This window comes from Haliotis rufescens, unplaced genomic scaffold, assembly GCF_023055435.1.
Source record: "Haliotis rufescens isolate VD_foot unplaced genomic scaffold, xgHalRufe1.0.p SCAF_10, whole genome shotgun sequence".
Lineage (NCBI taxonomy): Eukaryota > Metazoa > Mollusca > Gastropoda > Lepetellida > Haliotidae > Haliotis > Haliotis rufescens.
Genome location: NW_025963780.1, coordinates 15,159,747 through 15,176,670, shown reverse-complemented (window position 1 = coordinate 15,176,670; position 16,924 = coordinate 15,159,747). Strand labels below are relative to the sequence as shown.

At 40.7% G+C, this 16,924-nt stretch overlaps 2 protein-coding genes across 5 annotated transcripts in view; one reads left to right on the top strand and one right to left on the bottom strand.

The window, feature by feature from the left end:
• Positions 1-4,054: 4,054 nt before the first annotated feature.
• LOC125377713 (putative nuclease HARBI1) lies at positions 4,055-5,161 on the top strand. Its single transcript, XM_048391742.1, has one exon. The coding sequence runs from the start codon at positions 4,055-4,057 to the stop codon at positions 5,159-5,161; it is 1,107 nt and encodes a 368-aa protein (XP_048247699.1).
• A 6,497-nt stretch (positions 5,162-11,658) lies between these two features.
• Positions 11,659-16,924, bottom strand: part of LOC124121264 (pre-mRNA-processing factor 40 homolog A-like) — a 52,061-nt gene continuing 46,795 nt past the window's right edge. For 3 of the 4 annotated variants that reach the window (XM_048387314.1, XM_048387308.1, XM_048387324.1), the window contains exons 24-25: positions 15,730-15,744; positions 11,659-12,447 (exon numbers count right to left, since the gene is read on the bottom strand). In XM_048387314.1, the coding sequence (XP_048243271.1) occupies positions 12,349-12,447; positions 15,730-15,744 (114 nt within the window). In that variant the 3' untranslated portion in view covers positions 11,659-12,348. The remainder of the gene's footprint in view (positions 12,448-15,729; positions 15,745-16,924) is intronic. The other variant, XM_048387319.1, reaches the window with a different exon arrangement.

Sequence of the window (16,924 nt, the reverse complement as noted above, 5' to 3'; positions counted from 1 at the left end):
CTCCTACCATGTTGTAAATTTGTGCCGAAAAAAATGTAAATTTGATGTCGAGATGTTTAAGATAGCCATCAGCAGTTTTGTTTTATGTGAACATTCTTTTTGAATCTTTAAACGTTGCAAATCAATATATATTTCCGCCAGTACAGTTCATTTTGTTATGTAATATCGCCAAGTTAGGATATTTTCAATTGAAAACCAAACATACACTCTGCAAAAAAGGAACCGCAAAAGTGATTTTAGATGTATGCTCAAAATTTGCACCCTTCATCGTTATTGATCCAGGCACCATATGTCACACATGGAACAGCAGGTTTTCAAGATGAATGTCATCTGTTCTTAATATCTTGTATGGCCACCATAAGAGTCCAAAGCTGACTGGCATCGTCGTCTCATGGAAGCAATCAGATCTCGAATTGTGGCCTGGATAATGTTCACCCACTCTGCCTGCAGTGCTTGTGCCAACTGTCGGAGGTTCTGTGACGGGTGCTGACGTGCTCGCCTTCGTTGGTCCAGTGCATCCAAGAATTGTTCAGTTGGGTTTAAATCTGGAGACCTGGAGGACCATGGCAGGACCCGTATATATTTTTGTTAATTTTTTGTTTCATTTTAGTTAGGCGGTCACCATTTCGTGAGTAAGAAATTGTACCCAATGAAATATCATTACATGCGTCAGACGACCCTGCTCAGAAGTTGTTTGATTAGGGTTACAACATTCGGGGCAACGGGTGGGACAGGATTCGTGAACACCTGGTGTCATCACTATTTGATGGTTGAAAACACGAGCATCAGTCTTAGCAAAATTTTCGAAGCTGTCATCAGAAGAATTGCATTTGAAACACGCTATGAGCAAGATTTTACCATGATGGTATCAACCTCGAACGTCAATGTCTACAAATCCGATCATAACATACAGTGATGGTTGCGTATATCTCTATAAAGGGTATGTTTCAAAGGTGTAGCTTCATATGAAATAAGCGCCCAGAGTTCATATTGAGAATCACACGCAACTCCAGGCAGTCATTGCATACATTTCCTACAGTACTTGTGTTTGTTTCACAGGTGTAAACTCAGGCTTTTGGTCCCAAATATGTACAAATATTTTTGTTAATTTCAAATAGACCTCCTGTGCAAAAAAACTGTTGAGAAATTTTGAATACCAGATTTGTTTATATGTAGCTGCTGCTGCTGAACGGATTACGTACCTCAGTGAACTAACCTGGGATAATCACGTGGCTGGACTAACGGCAGGTGTAAATGCTACTGAGTTCAGGACACTGGGATCTGGACGTAACGTTTGTATGACATCTACAGTGTGGCCCCTTGTCTCAACTGTCTCTTGTCATAGATGACACCAGTCTATGCGGTGAGTGAGTGGCGAGAACAAGTTGACACACACATAGAGAGAGAGCGGCATGAATACAACGTTATACAATGTACTTAAAAGCAAATTTGTCAAACATATTTTGACATCACAATATGAAGATACACTTGCCGACTCGGGTCTTTCAAAAGAAATCATTTTCAGAGTTCAAACCGTGTCAAAATAATCTCCCAAAATACGTCCCAAAATCACCCCGAAACGTGGGATGGGCTCACAGTGTGTCCTCCTGTAAAACCTCACTGAGGGTTTCATGGAGTCAAAAGGTGTGATGAATCTATTCTTATTAGTGTTGGTCTCTGTGGTCTTTATAGTTTTTGGTCTTCTAGATCGGGTCACGGGTGGCTGTTTCTCTGATTCATGGGTAATGTCGTCACACCACAAAGTGACAGTGGTGGAAAGTCTATGCTCGCGACCATTCTTCACCTGTGGCACTTGAAGGGGGACTTGCGCTACGGCCAGGAGCCTACTGCCTATGTGAGGACGCTGTAATACTTGTGTCAAACGAAGACATTGTCTCTGTGTAATGACGATAATCACTAACTGCTAGAGTCATATGATACATTCATCTGGAAAAATGGTAAGTGAGTGAGTGAGTTGGGTTAAACGCCGCTTTTAACAGTATTCCAGTCATATCACGGCGTGTCAGCGTAATGAGGAAGGAAAGCCCGAAGTGATGCAGGTCTCAGTCATTTACCACTTCGGTGAAACCCACGAACCCGGGTATGGTGCTGACAAACCTAGAAACATAATCGGGCGAACCGGGATTCGAACCCACAATCGTGTCCAGGGGACGCAATTCTGCACAGCGAATCGCGGCGCCTTCGACGACTGGGCCATCGGAAAAATGGTAAGCACCGGTACTTCTATATTTGCATATATCTATAACTTCCATTTATCTTTCGAAAATATATACAAATGACACTTTTATCATTATGATAATTGTCTAAGATACCAGCATTACCACCGATACCTGCTGAAACGTTTGTTTGTTTGTTTAACGCCGCACTCAGCAATATTCCAGCGGTCTGTAAATAATGGAGTCTGGAAAAGACATTCCAGTGATTGACATCAGGAGCATCGATCTACGCAATCGGGATACGATTACATGCATCAACCAAGTCAGCGAGCCTGACCACCCGATCCCGTTAGTCGGCCCTGAGGACAAACGGGTTGCTGAAGCCCAATTCTATCTCGGATATTCACTGTTTGTTCCTCAAGATGGTCACAAGTACTACGTCATATATCACGTGATGCAAAGAAGCGGGGTATACAAATATAGGCCATATGCAAATATATGCAAATATATGCAAATATATGCCATGTACTTCTGGTTTCTGCATGTATAGATAAGAGAATACCACTATGTAACCAAAAACACTTTTATTTCGTCAGAAAATTAATACAGGGTTAGGATTCACACATTTTACCCATGTCGGGAATCGAACCCCAGGTCTTCGGTCTGACGAGCGAACGCTTTAACCACTAGGCTACCCGACCGCCCCCACTTGAATGAAACAAGCTAGGGCTGACTGTTGTCCGGGTTTCCAGCCCCTGTAGTCCCACGCGGGAAACAAGGAAGTGCGGGTGGGAGAAAGACGATACATGTTTTTACAACATTAGTGACGGCGGATTAAAGGTTACTTTTACAAAGACGCATTTTTATCTAAAACGTTTACGTTTATAAATGCGTTTACTGACATGATCGACATTGAGAATCGAGCACCATTAACTTCAAACAACTCTTCTTCCGTTAATCGCTGGCGTCCGGAGGAAATTGCGTGCGTTTCTGAAGAAGTTCTTATGGCACTTCCCCACTGTCCGTCTCTGTGACCGACACAGAGCGTGGCAGCAAGGGGATACGTCTGGAACATGCCGTGGACGACAAAACAGGGAGGAGGACTGTTTGCCATTGCTACAAACGACAAAAGCGTTGTCGTTCTGATGTCGTTACATGAGACATTACTTGAGAACTGTAGACTGCAAATGATATTTCTATCGGAAGTAATGACGTTCCATACTAAGTATATCTAGTCTAACATATCCGGGGCCTAAGTCACACTTGCGTTAAATAACGTACTTAGCGTAGAAAAATCTTTCGTTGTTTAACGTATCCATACGTGGTTCATTGTAGCTGTCCGTGGTTATCTGTGTTCACAACAGATAGCCACGTAAGCTGACATTTTTGTTAACGTAGTAGTAACTTAGTTTAATATAGTTAGATGTAGTTTGCCGTTGTTATAACCATAGTCTACTGTAGCCAAACGTAACGAACATCGTTGTTATCAAGGCATAAAATATCTACGAACAACTAAGGTAAACTACATCTTAGTAGGGGCACAAGTCCGTCTATATAGTTCAACTTTCGTTCAACTTCACCCGGTTATACTACACTACACTACATTTACCTGATTGACATTAAAGAACGTTCAGTACAGCGAACTGAGTATTGGTACAGTAGTCTACGTTTTGAAAATGCTATATCACGTCTTGCTAGGTGTGCTCTTAGCATCTGGAAGTTAAATTAAGTTACAATACGTCGAAATAAGTTAAACTAAGATAACTAGGCAGCAAGTATTGGTTGATACACGTGATATTTATAACCCATGATGACACCAGTCTGATCATTTGCTGTCTGACGTCTGCAGACACAACAAGAGTGATAGAAGAGTAAATATGATTCGGTTCTGGGCTGTTGTCAACAAAGAGCTGCTATGTTATGCCCAGTGTATCATGCAATTTGAAGAGGATGAAGAGAAGCAGAGAAAAAAGAGAAGATGGTGGGGTCGTGACTGGCTTCTGCGCAGATCAATCCATGGTCAGTATGACGCCCTGATGGCAGAATTACAACTTGAGGATCCTGAAGCTTTCGTGAACTTTCTGCGCTTGGACATAGCCACATTCCATGAACTGTTAGCAAGTGTAGAGGACCGTCTCACCAAGAATAGGACCCGATGGCGTGATCCTGTGTCTCCTGGACTCAAGCTGGCTGTGACATTAAGGTTCTTGGCTACTGGAGACTCACACCACTCACTGATGTATAATGTCAGACTTGCTCACAACACCATCTCAGGAATGATTGTTTCCGTGTGTAATGCTATTTTGGATGTCATGGAAGCTGAGGTTATGAAGACTCCTATCGAACCCCAAGATTGGTTACAAGTGGCAGAGCGATTTCAAGGAAGATGGCAATTTCCACCTGTCTTGGGTGCTCTTGGTGGCAAGCATATCGCCATACAAAAGCCCTCCAATTCAGGCTCTACGTATTATAACTACGAGGGGTTCTGCTCCATTGTATTAATAGGCCTGGTTGATGCAGATTACAATTCCGATGGATTCAGGTTGGTGATGTTGGGTCTAGCTTCGACAGCCAAATATGGAACCACTGTGCCCTCCACCAATCAATACAACAGGGAGCCTTTATCATTTGATATACCCTATTACATCATTGCAGATGATGCCTTTGCCATGCAGAGTTGGCTAATGAAACTATTCCCTCACCGGGCACTGGCACACGATGAGCTAGTATTCAATTATCGCCTTTCAAGAGCTCGCCGTGTGGTTGAGAATGCCTTTGGGATACTCGCAAACAGATTCAGGTGTCTGCTTCGCACTCTCCAGGTTCAGGTAGATACTGCATCTTTGATAGTGAGAACGTGTGTGGTGCTGCACAACTACCTGAGAGAAAGGAACCCCTCCAATGATGTCATGACCCTGGACAAGGAAGATGCAAACCACAACTTGTATGACCCAATAGTTCTGACCCTCATTTTCATCCCTTAAATATGACAAAATGATCTCAGATTTTGCGTGAATACTAAGGAAAGATGTCTCTATCAAATTATTTGAAAACCTTTAAAGGGAAAGATTTGACCGATTAAATACAGTAATGTAGCTTTAACTATATATAAGCTTTATCTTTAATTGAAATGGGGCTCTTCCAACATCTATTTGCAATTTAGATTCTATCTATATTTGAAAATAGGACCTTATTTACAGAATTTGTTTCAAATGGTCTTTTAATAGGAACAGGCAGTTTGTTTTGGTTTGTTAGCACAAGTTAATAATTTGGCTGTTTTCATATTATATCATATCATATCAACAAGATCGCATTTGTATTTCTTATTTCAACTTTATGTTTAAAATACAAACAAACCTACCAAATAAACATGCAGGGAAGCATGAATAGCCTTTGATCCTCCCGGCAGGATGTGGTGACAGTGGTTGCCAGCTAGGAACAAACGTAAATCCATTCCTCAAAACCTCCACTCTAGAATTCAAGGAAGTCCTGTAGAGAGTGCGAAGGAGGTGCACTTGAAGACCACTCTGACTGTCCCTGCTGCGGCTGCTGTGGTTGATAAACATGCTGCCAGGGTGGCATCCATCCCGTTGGGCACTGTTGCTGCTGTGAAACCGCAATATTTGAAGCCATCTGGTAGTCCCCACTGGTGGATGATGTGACTGGAGGGATTGTGTGTGGCTGTTGATGCTGTGCTTGCATCTGAGATAGCAGATGTGGATGAGGTTGGGACTGTTGTAGCTGTACATGTGCCTTTGCTTGAGTCCTCGCTTGCGCCTGTACTTGCGCCAGCTTCCTCTGCCTGGACTCCCGCCTGTATCTGATAATCCGATGTTGAACATTCCCTTGAAATGAATCCCATGCCTCATCATCGAATTCTGCTGCTGATATACCAATGAGCCTTCCAAATGCCATGCGATCAGTCTCCTCCTGAAGTTGACAGAGAACAGGAGAGCTTACCAAAAATTAAAATTCATATTTCATGAAAAAAAATTCACATTTTGATATTATCTTTCATTTAAAAATCAATTTATAATCATCAATCATATTTATTAATCAGTCGTAAACAGTTAAGTACTGTAAGTTTATGTCAAAATTTTCAGTTAAAGTTCAAGAAATTCAAATACCAAAATCAATATCACGATGATATATCATTTCAATAATTGACTCTTATAATACATGTTCTGTAACAGCTGTTCCTGCTGCCTCTGGGTTGTGGCAAAACTTTCCTCAATCTTTTGGATGACCATTGCAGTCTCAGAGGTCTTACGGTTTTTTCTTGATTGAGCTGTGGAGGGAGGTTGATGCTCTTCACAACACACCGGAAGATCCTCTGTGTCTGACTCTGAGTTAGGAGCTTTTCCTTCCACTGCAGCAGGCTCTCGAAATCCTTCAGTTGGGCAATGAGCTGCAAGTAGAAGAACAAGACAAGATGTTAATTATATAAAATATTTGTGGCATTGAATTCTATTTTTTTTAAAACCCATGGGTCAATGGTTGTACTCACATCCACTCCACACCTCTTTGGTACCCTATACACGTGTTATATAGTCTGAGAAGCCAAGTCTCGCCTTCAGCCACTCTTCTCCGAGGGTGAGATTCTTTCTCCCAGCACCAGACGCTGTTCTTGTGGCCTTGCCATAAGTGCTTCTCATATTCGGGAACCTTGTGATCAGACGGGGACCCGATGCATTGGTACAAAAAATATATTCAAAAACAAATTAGTCATTTTGTTAAAGAAACATGAAGACCTGAGGTAAATATTACCAGTATTGTAAAAATGAATATTTGGAAAGAAAAGTCGCCGATTGGATTTTACTAATTTGATAACAAATTACAGAAATATTGAACACACCATCAGATTCCTTTGCCTGGATGAGTGCCGCACGTTCTTCCCACAAGGCTTCCTTCTGAGTTCTTTTGCAAAAAAATGAGTGGTTCTTGTTGAATAGTTCAGGGTGGGCTTCTACAAATTCAAACACCCGAACCTCCTGATCATCTTTGAGCTTTAGGCCAGATCTCCTGGGTGCTGACTTTCTTGGAGCAGCTGCCTCTTCCTGGACATTGCAACTCTGAGAGTGACATCAACTTCATCAATAGCCTGCAAGTCTTCATAGATCGGATCCTCAGCAACCCCAGAAACAGCTGGAACCTCAGGATTCTCATGAACCTCAGTAACCTCAGCAATGTCACAAGCTGGGGTTTGACCTCTCCTGTTTCTTGTTTTCCTCATGGCTAGACTTTATTTAAGATAACCCTAACTAAGACCAAAATGACGAGCGGAATGAAACATATATGTACTTTGTCAGGAATTCAAAAGTGAAAGAATGATGAAAACCACATGTCTCTTTATATACCCTGTACCTATTGCGGGAAATGGGCGTTGTTAACCCTAGTTTAACGTAATGTAACGCTTTTAAATGTAGTTCAACGTACCTGAATGTACTAGCTACTGTACTTTACTGTCGTCTAAAGTAGCTTAACGTAGGAAAACGTAGATGACGTGTAGCACCCTTTTCGTACTTCAATGTTGTTCACTCTAGTACAACGTACTTGTCTGTAATTTGACGGACATTTCCCTGGTAACACTTTGATATAGAAACGTTGTTCGAAGGTAGTCAAGCTTTTTTTTGACATATTACGACACGTTAGTGTTATTTTGGCTACGTTAATATCCCTAAAGATAACTATAGCTACTAACGCAAGTGCTTGTTTGTTTGTTGTTTAACGACGCGCTCAGCAATATACCAGCTGTATGACGTCGGTCTGTAAATAAAATAGAGTCTAAACTAGACAATCCAGTGATTGATAAAATGAGCATCAATCTACGCGATTGGGATACGATGACTGAATCCAGCGCGTGGGTTGTTTGCAATAATATTCACATCTCCATCTGATCCAGCACACAAATATTGAGTGAGTCAGTAACAGGATCGGGTGGTCAAGCTCGCTGACTTGGTTGATGCTTGTCATCGATCCCAATTGCGTGGATCGATGCTCATGATCACTGGATTGTCTGGTCCAGACTCGATTATTTACAGATCGCCGTCATATAGCTGGAATATTGCTGAGTGCGGCGTTAAACAACAAACAAACAAAACAAACATACATACAACTATTGTCTTCTACAGTCCAAATTATTGCGATCTAATGACATTGTACATTTTTCAGGTTTAAGGTCGACTATTTTAAAAGTCAATAATATTTATCAAAATACCTCTAAATATAACAAAGTTATAAACATCATTTAGAAACAAGTATTAGTCAATGTCGAAACACTAGTATATGAAACTTCAGGGCAAGTGATGACCAACCACCAGGTAGCTTTCTGCTAACACAATGCTTCAGAATCCCCGTGCATCAGACAACAGTGCGACCCATGCCCCTTAAGTGTACGAGGGTATCTGTGGTGATGACTCGTGAACATCTTAATTACTTGGATCTGCAACATGTGCATGCGATTCCCATGCTGATAACATTATTACAGTGTTCCTGGAATAGAAGCACTGAAACAGTCCAGCACTGAGTGTACCACTATTGCATTAGCTACCTCAGTATAGATACCAAGACACTGAACAGACGCCCGGGGAGCCTCCATGATGGGTTGATGCATGGCATGCCGTGCTGATGGCTGGTTATATTTACTTTGGAGATTTTTGTCCATTTGTCCAGGGAAACACCCAGCAGTGGCTGCTCATCATTTATTGAAGGTGCTGCAGGAGACTTGCATTTTCCATTTACAGCCAATTTGTGTTTGGGGGAATGTTTTTGTCAACTCATTAATTAAGATGTTTTTGCGACTGCGAAATGAGTTTAATTTAAAGTTTAACACTCAAATCCCCAATCAATTGCACATGACACGTAATGATTATGAGGCCGTGTTGAGTGTGCTCAGATTTTCTGTTCCTTTCTGTATTTATGTGTTGTGATAAGGAAATCAATATGGATTATGCATGTTCACAATATAGAGTCATGCTCCTGCAAAAACTGCCAGAAAACCTTGGGAAGAACATTAATTTTACCATATTACATTTTTGGATTAAACGAGGAGGTCCGAGTGGTCTAACCTATTTAAACCATAGCCGAGTGTAGACGACATAAACTCCTTCGTTTACATTCTAATATAAAAGTTGTGATTGCGGCCTATCACTTTTGCGAAGGTATGTAAATAGTATTTCCTCAATTCATGCTGCAGTCAAACTAACATATATGGCAGACGCCTAACGTTGGCGTGCACGTCTTGCGTGCAATGCACGTTCATTTCGAACCTTTTAGTGGTACAAGAGATTAACTATTCTTGTTCGAAGCTACCATTTGTTATATTTTGGGCCGTTTTACTCGCATGATATAATAAGTTGAATGCACTTGTTTGTTGCCACTTCGGGAAGTCCCCACATGTTATATTATAGACGTGTTGTCGGGAAGAGTACATGGTATATGATAAACGTGTTTGTCGCCACCTTGGGAAGAGTACATGTTATATTATAGAAGTGTTTGATAGAAGAGTACATTTTCCTCACAGTACATACATGAAATCGTAAGAGTATACCATCAATACAGGCAGGTTCTCCTGCCACATGACTCAAATAAAGTGACATTTAGGACACCGCAGTTTTTATAATAGGAATAACAGGAAAATAGGTTTCATTTTGTAAACACTGAAGACAGATGAACTGGTTTGTATACTGGTGTTTTATTTATTTCCTCAGTATACTAGTCGTGTTTCAGAGCAAACGGGAAGTTGGCAGGATTCGGACTGTGCAGGGGGGTTCCGGCAAAGGTCCTGAAGGTGTTACAACGCGACCTGTCAGCCACTTCATACACACTGACATCAACTTCATCTGACTGCTCTATGGTCGAAATTTTTGTTAACAAAAGTGAATGAAACTTTGAATACAATTAATGAAATAGGTTACAAAATTAATTCCAGATATACAATTAACAATTTTATAACCATAGAGTGTAATTACATAATTATTTTTCGTACTTCAGTAGGGATTTGTTGACATGGTACTTCCGGTGTTGCTCACGGTGTTGCTCTTTGCATTGCGTTGGGAAGAAAACATAACAAATTATGATGACGTGTATTAATTATGCGCACCCCTCACTAAACAGCTGTGTATTTTTTTGTAAAGATCGCAGGTTAGAAACAAAGTACAGTATGCAAGATAATTTCAAACCAAAATTTTTATCTCGCACGTTTTTAGAAATAATAACGATGTACACATCACTCATATCATTAATAGACGGCAACTTAGTAACTGTCTGTTAAAAAATAAACAGAAGTTTTTAAAGGAATGAAATTCCATGTATTATTTCTGCTGTAAGCCAATTGGTTAAGATCAATGTGAATGGCAGGGACTATGAATTATTTTGTACTGTCTGCCTTATATATCCTCAATTATCAGATCCAAATTCTTGACTGGTGATTGGTTAAAACAATAGGTTCAGAAATGAAAAATCAAAATTTCAATTGAAAAGTAGGAAATATGTTCAATGGTGTGAACATGAACAAGTTATGAATAAATTCATAAAATCATGCAAAATCACTTAATATATTTGTGAATTTTTACTTTATAAAGGTAACTGCAGAAAATGGAAATAATAACCAAGAACATGAAACTTTATAGAATTTATAAGGGCAAGTGAAAACATCGCAGGCCAAGTACAAAATACTATCTACCTGCCCTGCAGGACAAGTTGCTTGAGAATTTTTTCGAGCCCTGCTTTATGTATATTACATATTTCAGAGACCCCAAAGTCTATTTTTGAAAACCGAACCTTTTAAGTTTTTACATGCCATGAAATATTATCCATACTTCAGAGGACCCATAGAAACATACTTTCTTCTTAAATCCTGTTAATACTACCACTGTAGCTAACCTGATTATGTATTCAATACCCTAAATGTCATGAAAACAGTCGCCTGAGATAGTGTTTCTAGAAATGCTCACATCAGATATCAATTGTAAACCTATCTTTCATAAAGAGAAATGGGTTGTAAACTTGCTAGTAATTTATCTAGTTTAATCTTTAGATATTTATTGGCCTTTTGGCATAGTGTTAGTTTAGCGGTCAGAGCCTGCTTGTTTATATCAGTCACTTATCAGCTCCAAAACCAAGCTTGGATATAACTGAAGTACTTTTTAAAGCAGTGATGAACCCAGCAAAACTTGTTTTAAGGTAATTAAGCACAAATTAAAGAAACATTTTTCACATATATTTTGTGTATCTTATCCAAAAGAATACAATCAGATAAGACTATTAACTTCAGCACCTGGATGAGCACTATTCAAGAAACTAGTGTCTCATCTAATAGGTGAAAATGTAAGGGAGACATTCAGCTTCATCAGTACAGCGATGTCAGAGAAAATGTTGGACAACAATAATCAGATGATGACATAGGCAGTATTTGGCCTGGTATGATAGACAACAGACACTGCACCATGACATGGTGACCTTTACTATAACAAAACAATCATGATTAGAATGGTGTTTATTACATTTATTGTAGACACTCACAGAGGATGAAGTATGATGAAATGAAAGCAAAGTGCCACTGACGTGAAACTGATTGTGCAGAATCAATGATGTCCTCATCATGACACTGTACTTTATAGGAAAGGAAAAGAAATTTAAGCAAATCTCTTCCCTTCTGCAACATCTCCACTGCTGTCAGATGCAACATCTCCACTGCTGTTGGATGCAACATCTACACTGCTGTTGGAAAAGCTAACATTCTGCACTCAAATAGGGCGAAAAGTGTTCACAAATAATGTGCACAGCTATATTGGTATTCTCTGTTGCCAATTCACAAATCAACCCTATAATCCGTCAATTCTTTTGACCTATTGGAAGTTCCTGACTCTTGTAAGAAAACTGCCTATTGAACTCCATTTCTCTCTTTCTGTCACCTTGATACAGTAAAGAAGATATATTCAGAAATATCCATATACATTTTCTTCCCTAAGCCACAAAAAAAATATTTTGGAGCTTCATCAAATTCCCAGACAAACTTGTGTTCCTCCACAGGTCATCTTCAAAGACTGAAATGTCTATTCATTGTCTGTGTGTTTATTGCCTGCCACTTAGCCTCTGCAGTCTGTAAGCATGTCCACATATAAAACCCCTAAACACACCCACCCACCCCACCATGACCTTGTGCTGAAGTTTATAGGTCACTCTCAAGCTGTTGCAGCAATAACCTCCTCCTCTTCTCCAACTCCCCTTCACTCAACTCACTCTCAGTGCTGTCGTAGTCATCATCTCTCTGGAACAAATAACCTCCCATTACTTGTCTGTCTCTGTGGATAGGGGTACTTAGTGGTTTACATGCAATAGTCAAGTATTTCACTGAATGATGTTTCATGCCACAGCAATCTTGCAGCTATCCTGGCAAACATGGTTGTGGCTGAACAAGGACAATCAATAGGCTACATCACACATCCTAGCCACCCAACTCACAGTTGTCTCTCAGACATGCATGGGGCACTGGGAACCACATCGGCCCCACAATGCCAGCTGAGTCTTACAACAGTGAGGATCAATGTTTCTCAAATCATTGCTTACCAAGGTAATATCTGGGAATACTGTTTTACATCAAATCATAAATAGTAAATAATATACTGTATATCATTTGTCAGACAAAGAATTGTTAGCATGCAACCATGGTAACTACTGATGTACATGGGAAACTTGGATTATCTTCAATCTGCACAATACATGAAGATGCTCCACCTACTCAAATTCAACATTGTTTCATCTCACTGCAAAAGCATTTATCAACTATGCATATAAGATCCTTAACATATTTAGAAAACATGTTCAAGGCTCATTAACCATGTTATTTATTGAGACATCAAACCATGATATTACTCCTCAAATGTGAACAGTAATTGATTGTTTTATTGTAGTCAGCCATATTCCAGCTACCAGTATATCCTCATGGCCTGAAGTACTGTGTCCTGGGACAGGGAAACCAGTAGATCATCAATGTCCCACTAAACCAGAAAGTCACAGCCGATGTCAGGTTTTTAGGACATGCATGCGGGGGCCTATTCTGCCCCGGATACCAACATGTTAGATTGGGCTGGTCATCCAGAATGTGATATTCATCATCCCAAAATTCATTGTTTCTATTTCTTGTAAGGAAGGTCATTTTTCCCATTTTCCCCCACAACTGGGAGATCACCAGCAATACTGGCATGGCATCGTTCTCACCAAGTGTAACTACATTTCCCAAAAGCCCTCATGCAATGAATTCCATTCTTTAAATATCAATCAACAAAAAAAGAATGATATATGAGGTTGCCTATTTCAAACTTTTTCACATGAAATGAATCGTAGTCAACATGAATTGAATCAGCAATTACTATGTCTTCTCAGAAAACGTTCATCACCAAGAACAACAAAATATCAACAATGAAATTTGTATGAAATTTGAAATTGTCCACAGAGAAAAAAACAGAATAAATTTGAACGCATTTTGATTCTTCTTACACATCTCTTGAGAAATGAAACTCTGAAATGATGAATGAACTTGTCTCTAAATTACAGGCCTTAAATACTTAATCAATCAGGATTGGACCTTTGTGTCATTAATTCAACATTAATGATTATCAGAATCACTATACATTCAGACAAGAATAGAAAATAACAGAAAAGAAACCCAAGAAGAGTGTATTCAAGTTTAACTTGTATTTCTTCTAAATCAGAATCTTACAAAAATAATTCAGGGTTGACTGATTCAATAATACAGTAATCCAACAATAGACAAACCCCTGAAAGGTCCCTTGGTAGAGGAGTGGGCTTATAATAGGTGTTTCACTTTTCAAATGAACATAGAGGATGTCTGGGCGCAGTTATAATCACTTGACTGCCATCCTGTGGTAAGCTTCCCTTCCCGCCAGACAGTGATTCTGGTGACTTGTTGTTGTAAGTCATGCAACTAAGTGAGTGGGTGGACTCAGCCCCCAGCCTTCTACAGATAGGAAAGAGGGGCACCCAGCATCCTATAGTGAGAGAGTGGAATTCATGGACAACACCCAGTGTCGGAAGTGTTATACACAGATCACTCTGGGGGACATCTTGGTATATTCTCTCAAAACATGTCCGAAACCCCCACATGATACATGCTGAAACTGTGAGAGTGAGTTCACTGAAGCATACCTGACGTGGTTCGCAAATCCTCCAGGCCACAAATCAACAACAAAAGCACCTGATGGCTCTGACCAGTAATCCCTACACTGGATAATGTTGGAGAATTCCTCGTTTTTACTGTAGGATACTCCCTGACTCTTCTGAGACACTAGCTTAAAGTTGGCATAAACTATTCAGCTTGTACACCCCACTCATGACAACACATTATGCTGTAGTGAGCATCCATACAGGTCAAAACATAACATAACACACCAAACAAACCAGTCTATGACCAAGGACTACATTTGCAATTGGCAATCAATGTTTGCCATCTGCTCTCCAGGCCAGACACTAGCATCAACATGTCAGGTACGTGAGGTGAAATTGGGTTTAACGTCATGTTCAAGAGTATTTCACTTATATAGTGATGGGCACGTGTGTGTGGCTGCTCGTACTAGTCCAGACTAATGCAGATTTTATAGAGCTAGCCCACTGAGATATCATGCCACAGTTTAGCATGAATACCCCACTCTGACAAAGTATACTGACTCCTAGCCGACCAGTCCTTGTTTTATCCCTTTAATGATGAGTGCCAGCGTGGGTAACAAGTACAATCATTTAACATCTTTTGGTATGATGTGGAATTAACCCCGACTCCCCCTCTCTGGGCAGACACTCTACCCACTGCACCACAGTGGCGGTCCATCATGTGATGGAGGCGATATGTTATTAACACAACACAGAAAACATGTAACAAGGAACATCAATGCAAATGTGTGGATGAGTGAGTGAGTGAGTGAGTGAGTGAGTGAGTGAGTGAGTGAGTGAGTGAGTGAGTGAGTGAGTGAGGTGAGGTGAGGTGAGGTGAGGTGAGGTGAGGTGAGGTGAGGTGAGGTGAGGTGAGGTGAGGTGAGGTGAGGTGAGGTGAGGTGAGGTGAGGTGGGGTGGGGTTTAACGTCGCGTCCAAGATTATTGCACTTATATAGCTACGTGCATGTACATGTGTGTGTTTGTGTGGCTGCTTGTACTAGTCCGCACTGATGCCGGTTTTATAGTGCTAGCACACTGAGATACCATGCCGCAGTTTAACATGAATACCCCACTCAGACACAGTATACTGACTCCGAGCCGACCAGTCCTTGTTTTAGCCCCTTAATGCCTAGCGCCAGACAGGGTAACAATAAGTACCATCTTTTAACGTCTTTTGGTATGACGCGGTCGGGGATCGAACCCCGGACCTTCCGCTCTCCAGGCGGACCACAAGACCACGGAGGCGGTGAGTGAGTGAGTGAGTGAGTGAGTGAGTGAGTGAGTGAGTGAGAGTGAAATCTAAGTTATTGTGTGGATGAAGATGGAGAGGGTTGTGAACTACGATGTGGTTAGAGGGTCAATGATGGCTGATGATTCAACTAACCTTCTTGGAAGCATGCTGAAAAGGGAAAAACAGAGGATGTTATGTATGTCAGTCAGCAAGCACGTAATACTGTACATGATAACAAGCTCACTCCAGACATCCTAAACCTAACATACTTGACACCCCACTGCAATTTGTAGGTAGGTTAATTGAAAAAAAAGGAAATAATTTCTGATGAGGTTTTGAAAAGAGTGAGTAAGTGAGTTGGGTTTAACGCCTCTTTTAACATTATTCCAGTTATATCACAGTGTGTCAGCTTAATGTGAGAGGAAAGCCCGAAGTGATGCAGATATCATACGTTTACCACTTCGGTGAAACCCACGAGCACGGGTATTGTGCTGACAAACCCAGAAACATAGTCGGGGCGAACCGGGATTCGAACCTACAATCATAGGTTTCTGGCATGCCCAAAGGATGCAAATCCGCACAGCGAATCGCGGCGCCTTAGATGACTGGGCCACCCGTGCCCCCGGTTTTGGTAAGAACTGTATGATGCCCTGGCAGCAATATTCCAGCTACATCCCACCTGCCTGTAAATAATCAAGTCTGGGCCAGTGTATGAGAAACAAGCTACACTGTTGTCATTTGACATGAGACAGGTGCATCGGGCCTTACAGTCCTCATCCTTTTGTAATCAGCCTGAATTCCCCCAAGGAGTAGTTTCAGACTAGTGACAGATGTGGTTAACCATTCAGGGTCACAAGAGGAGTAGGGACAGATTACTGGAAGCAAGGTTTCTCAACATTGAACACATACCAGGGTTCTTGTAAAACAAGAATACTGTGTTATCACCATCCCCCACCATGGGGCAAATTAGAATTCTGATTGTTCATATAGTAGTGAATATGAACTATATTAAAGAAGCCCTATAAAGCCTTAGAAGAGATAGGCACTTGGGCCCGCTTTATGTCATCAGAAAAAAATAATTACATGTGAAGCTAATACACACAAAAGAACCCTTCTCTGGTTAAAATAGCTCAGTCTTGTTAAGTATCTCTCAGATAAGCTAACATCAGTAGTTTCTGAGAAAACTTGTTCCGATTGCAGACACTATGTAACAAGTAAACTATCATGGATCAAGGGCCGTAACTCTGTAAAAAAGTAATTTATCGGACAATTTTTCGAATTCAGTCTTGACAAGTATCTCTTTGATAAGCATGCAAACATTTATTCAAGTAACTTTAGTAGTTTCTGA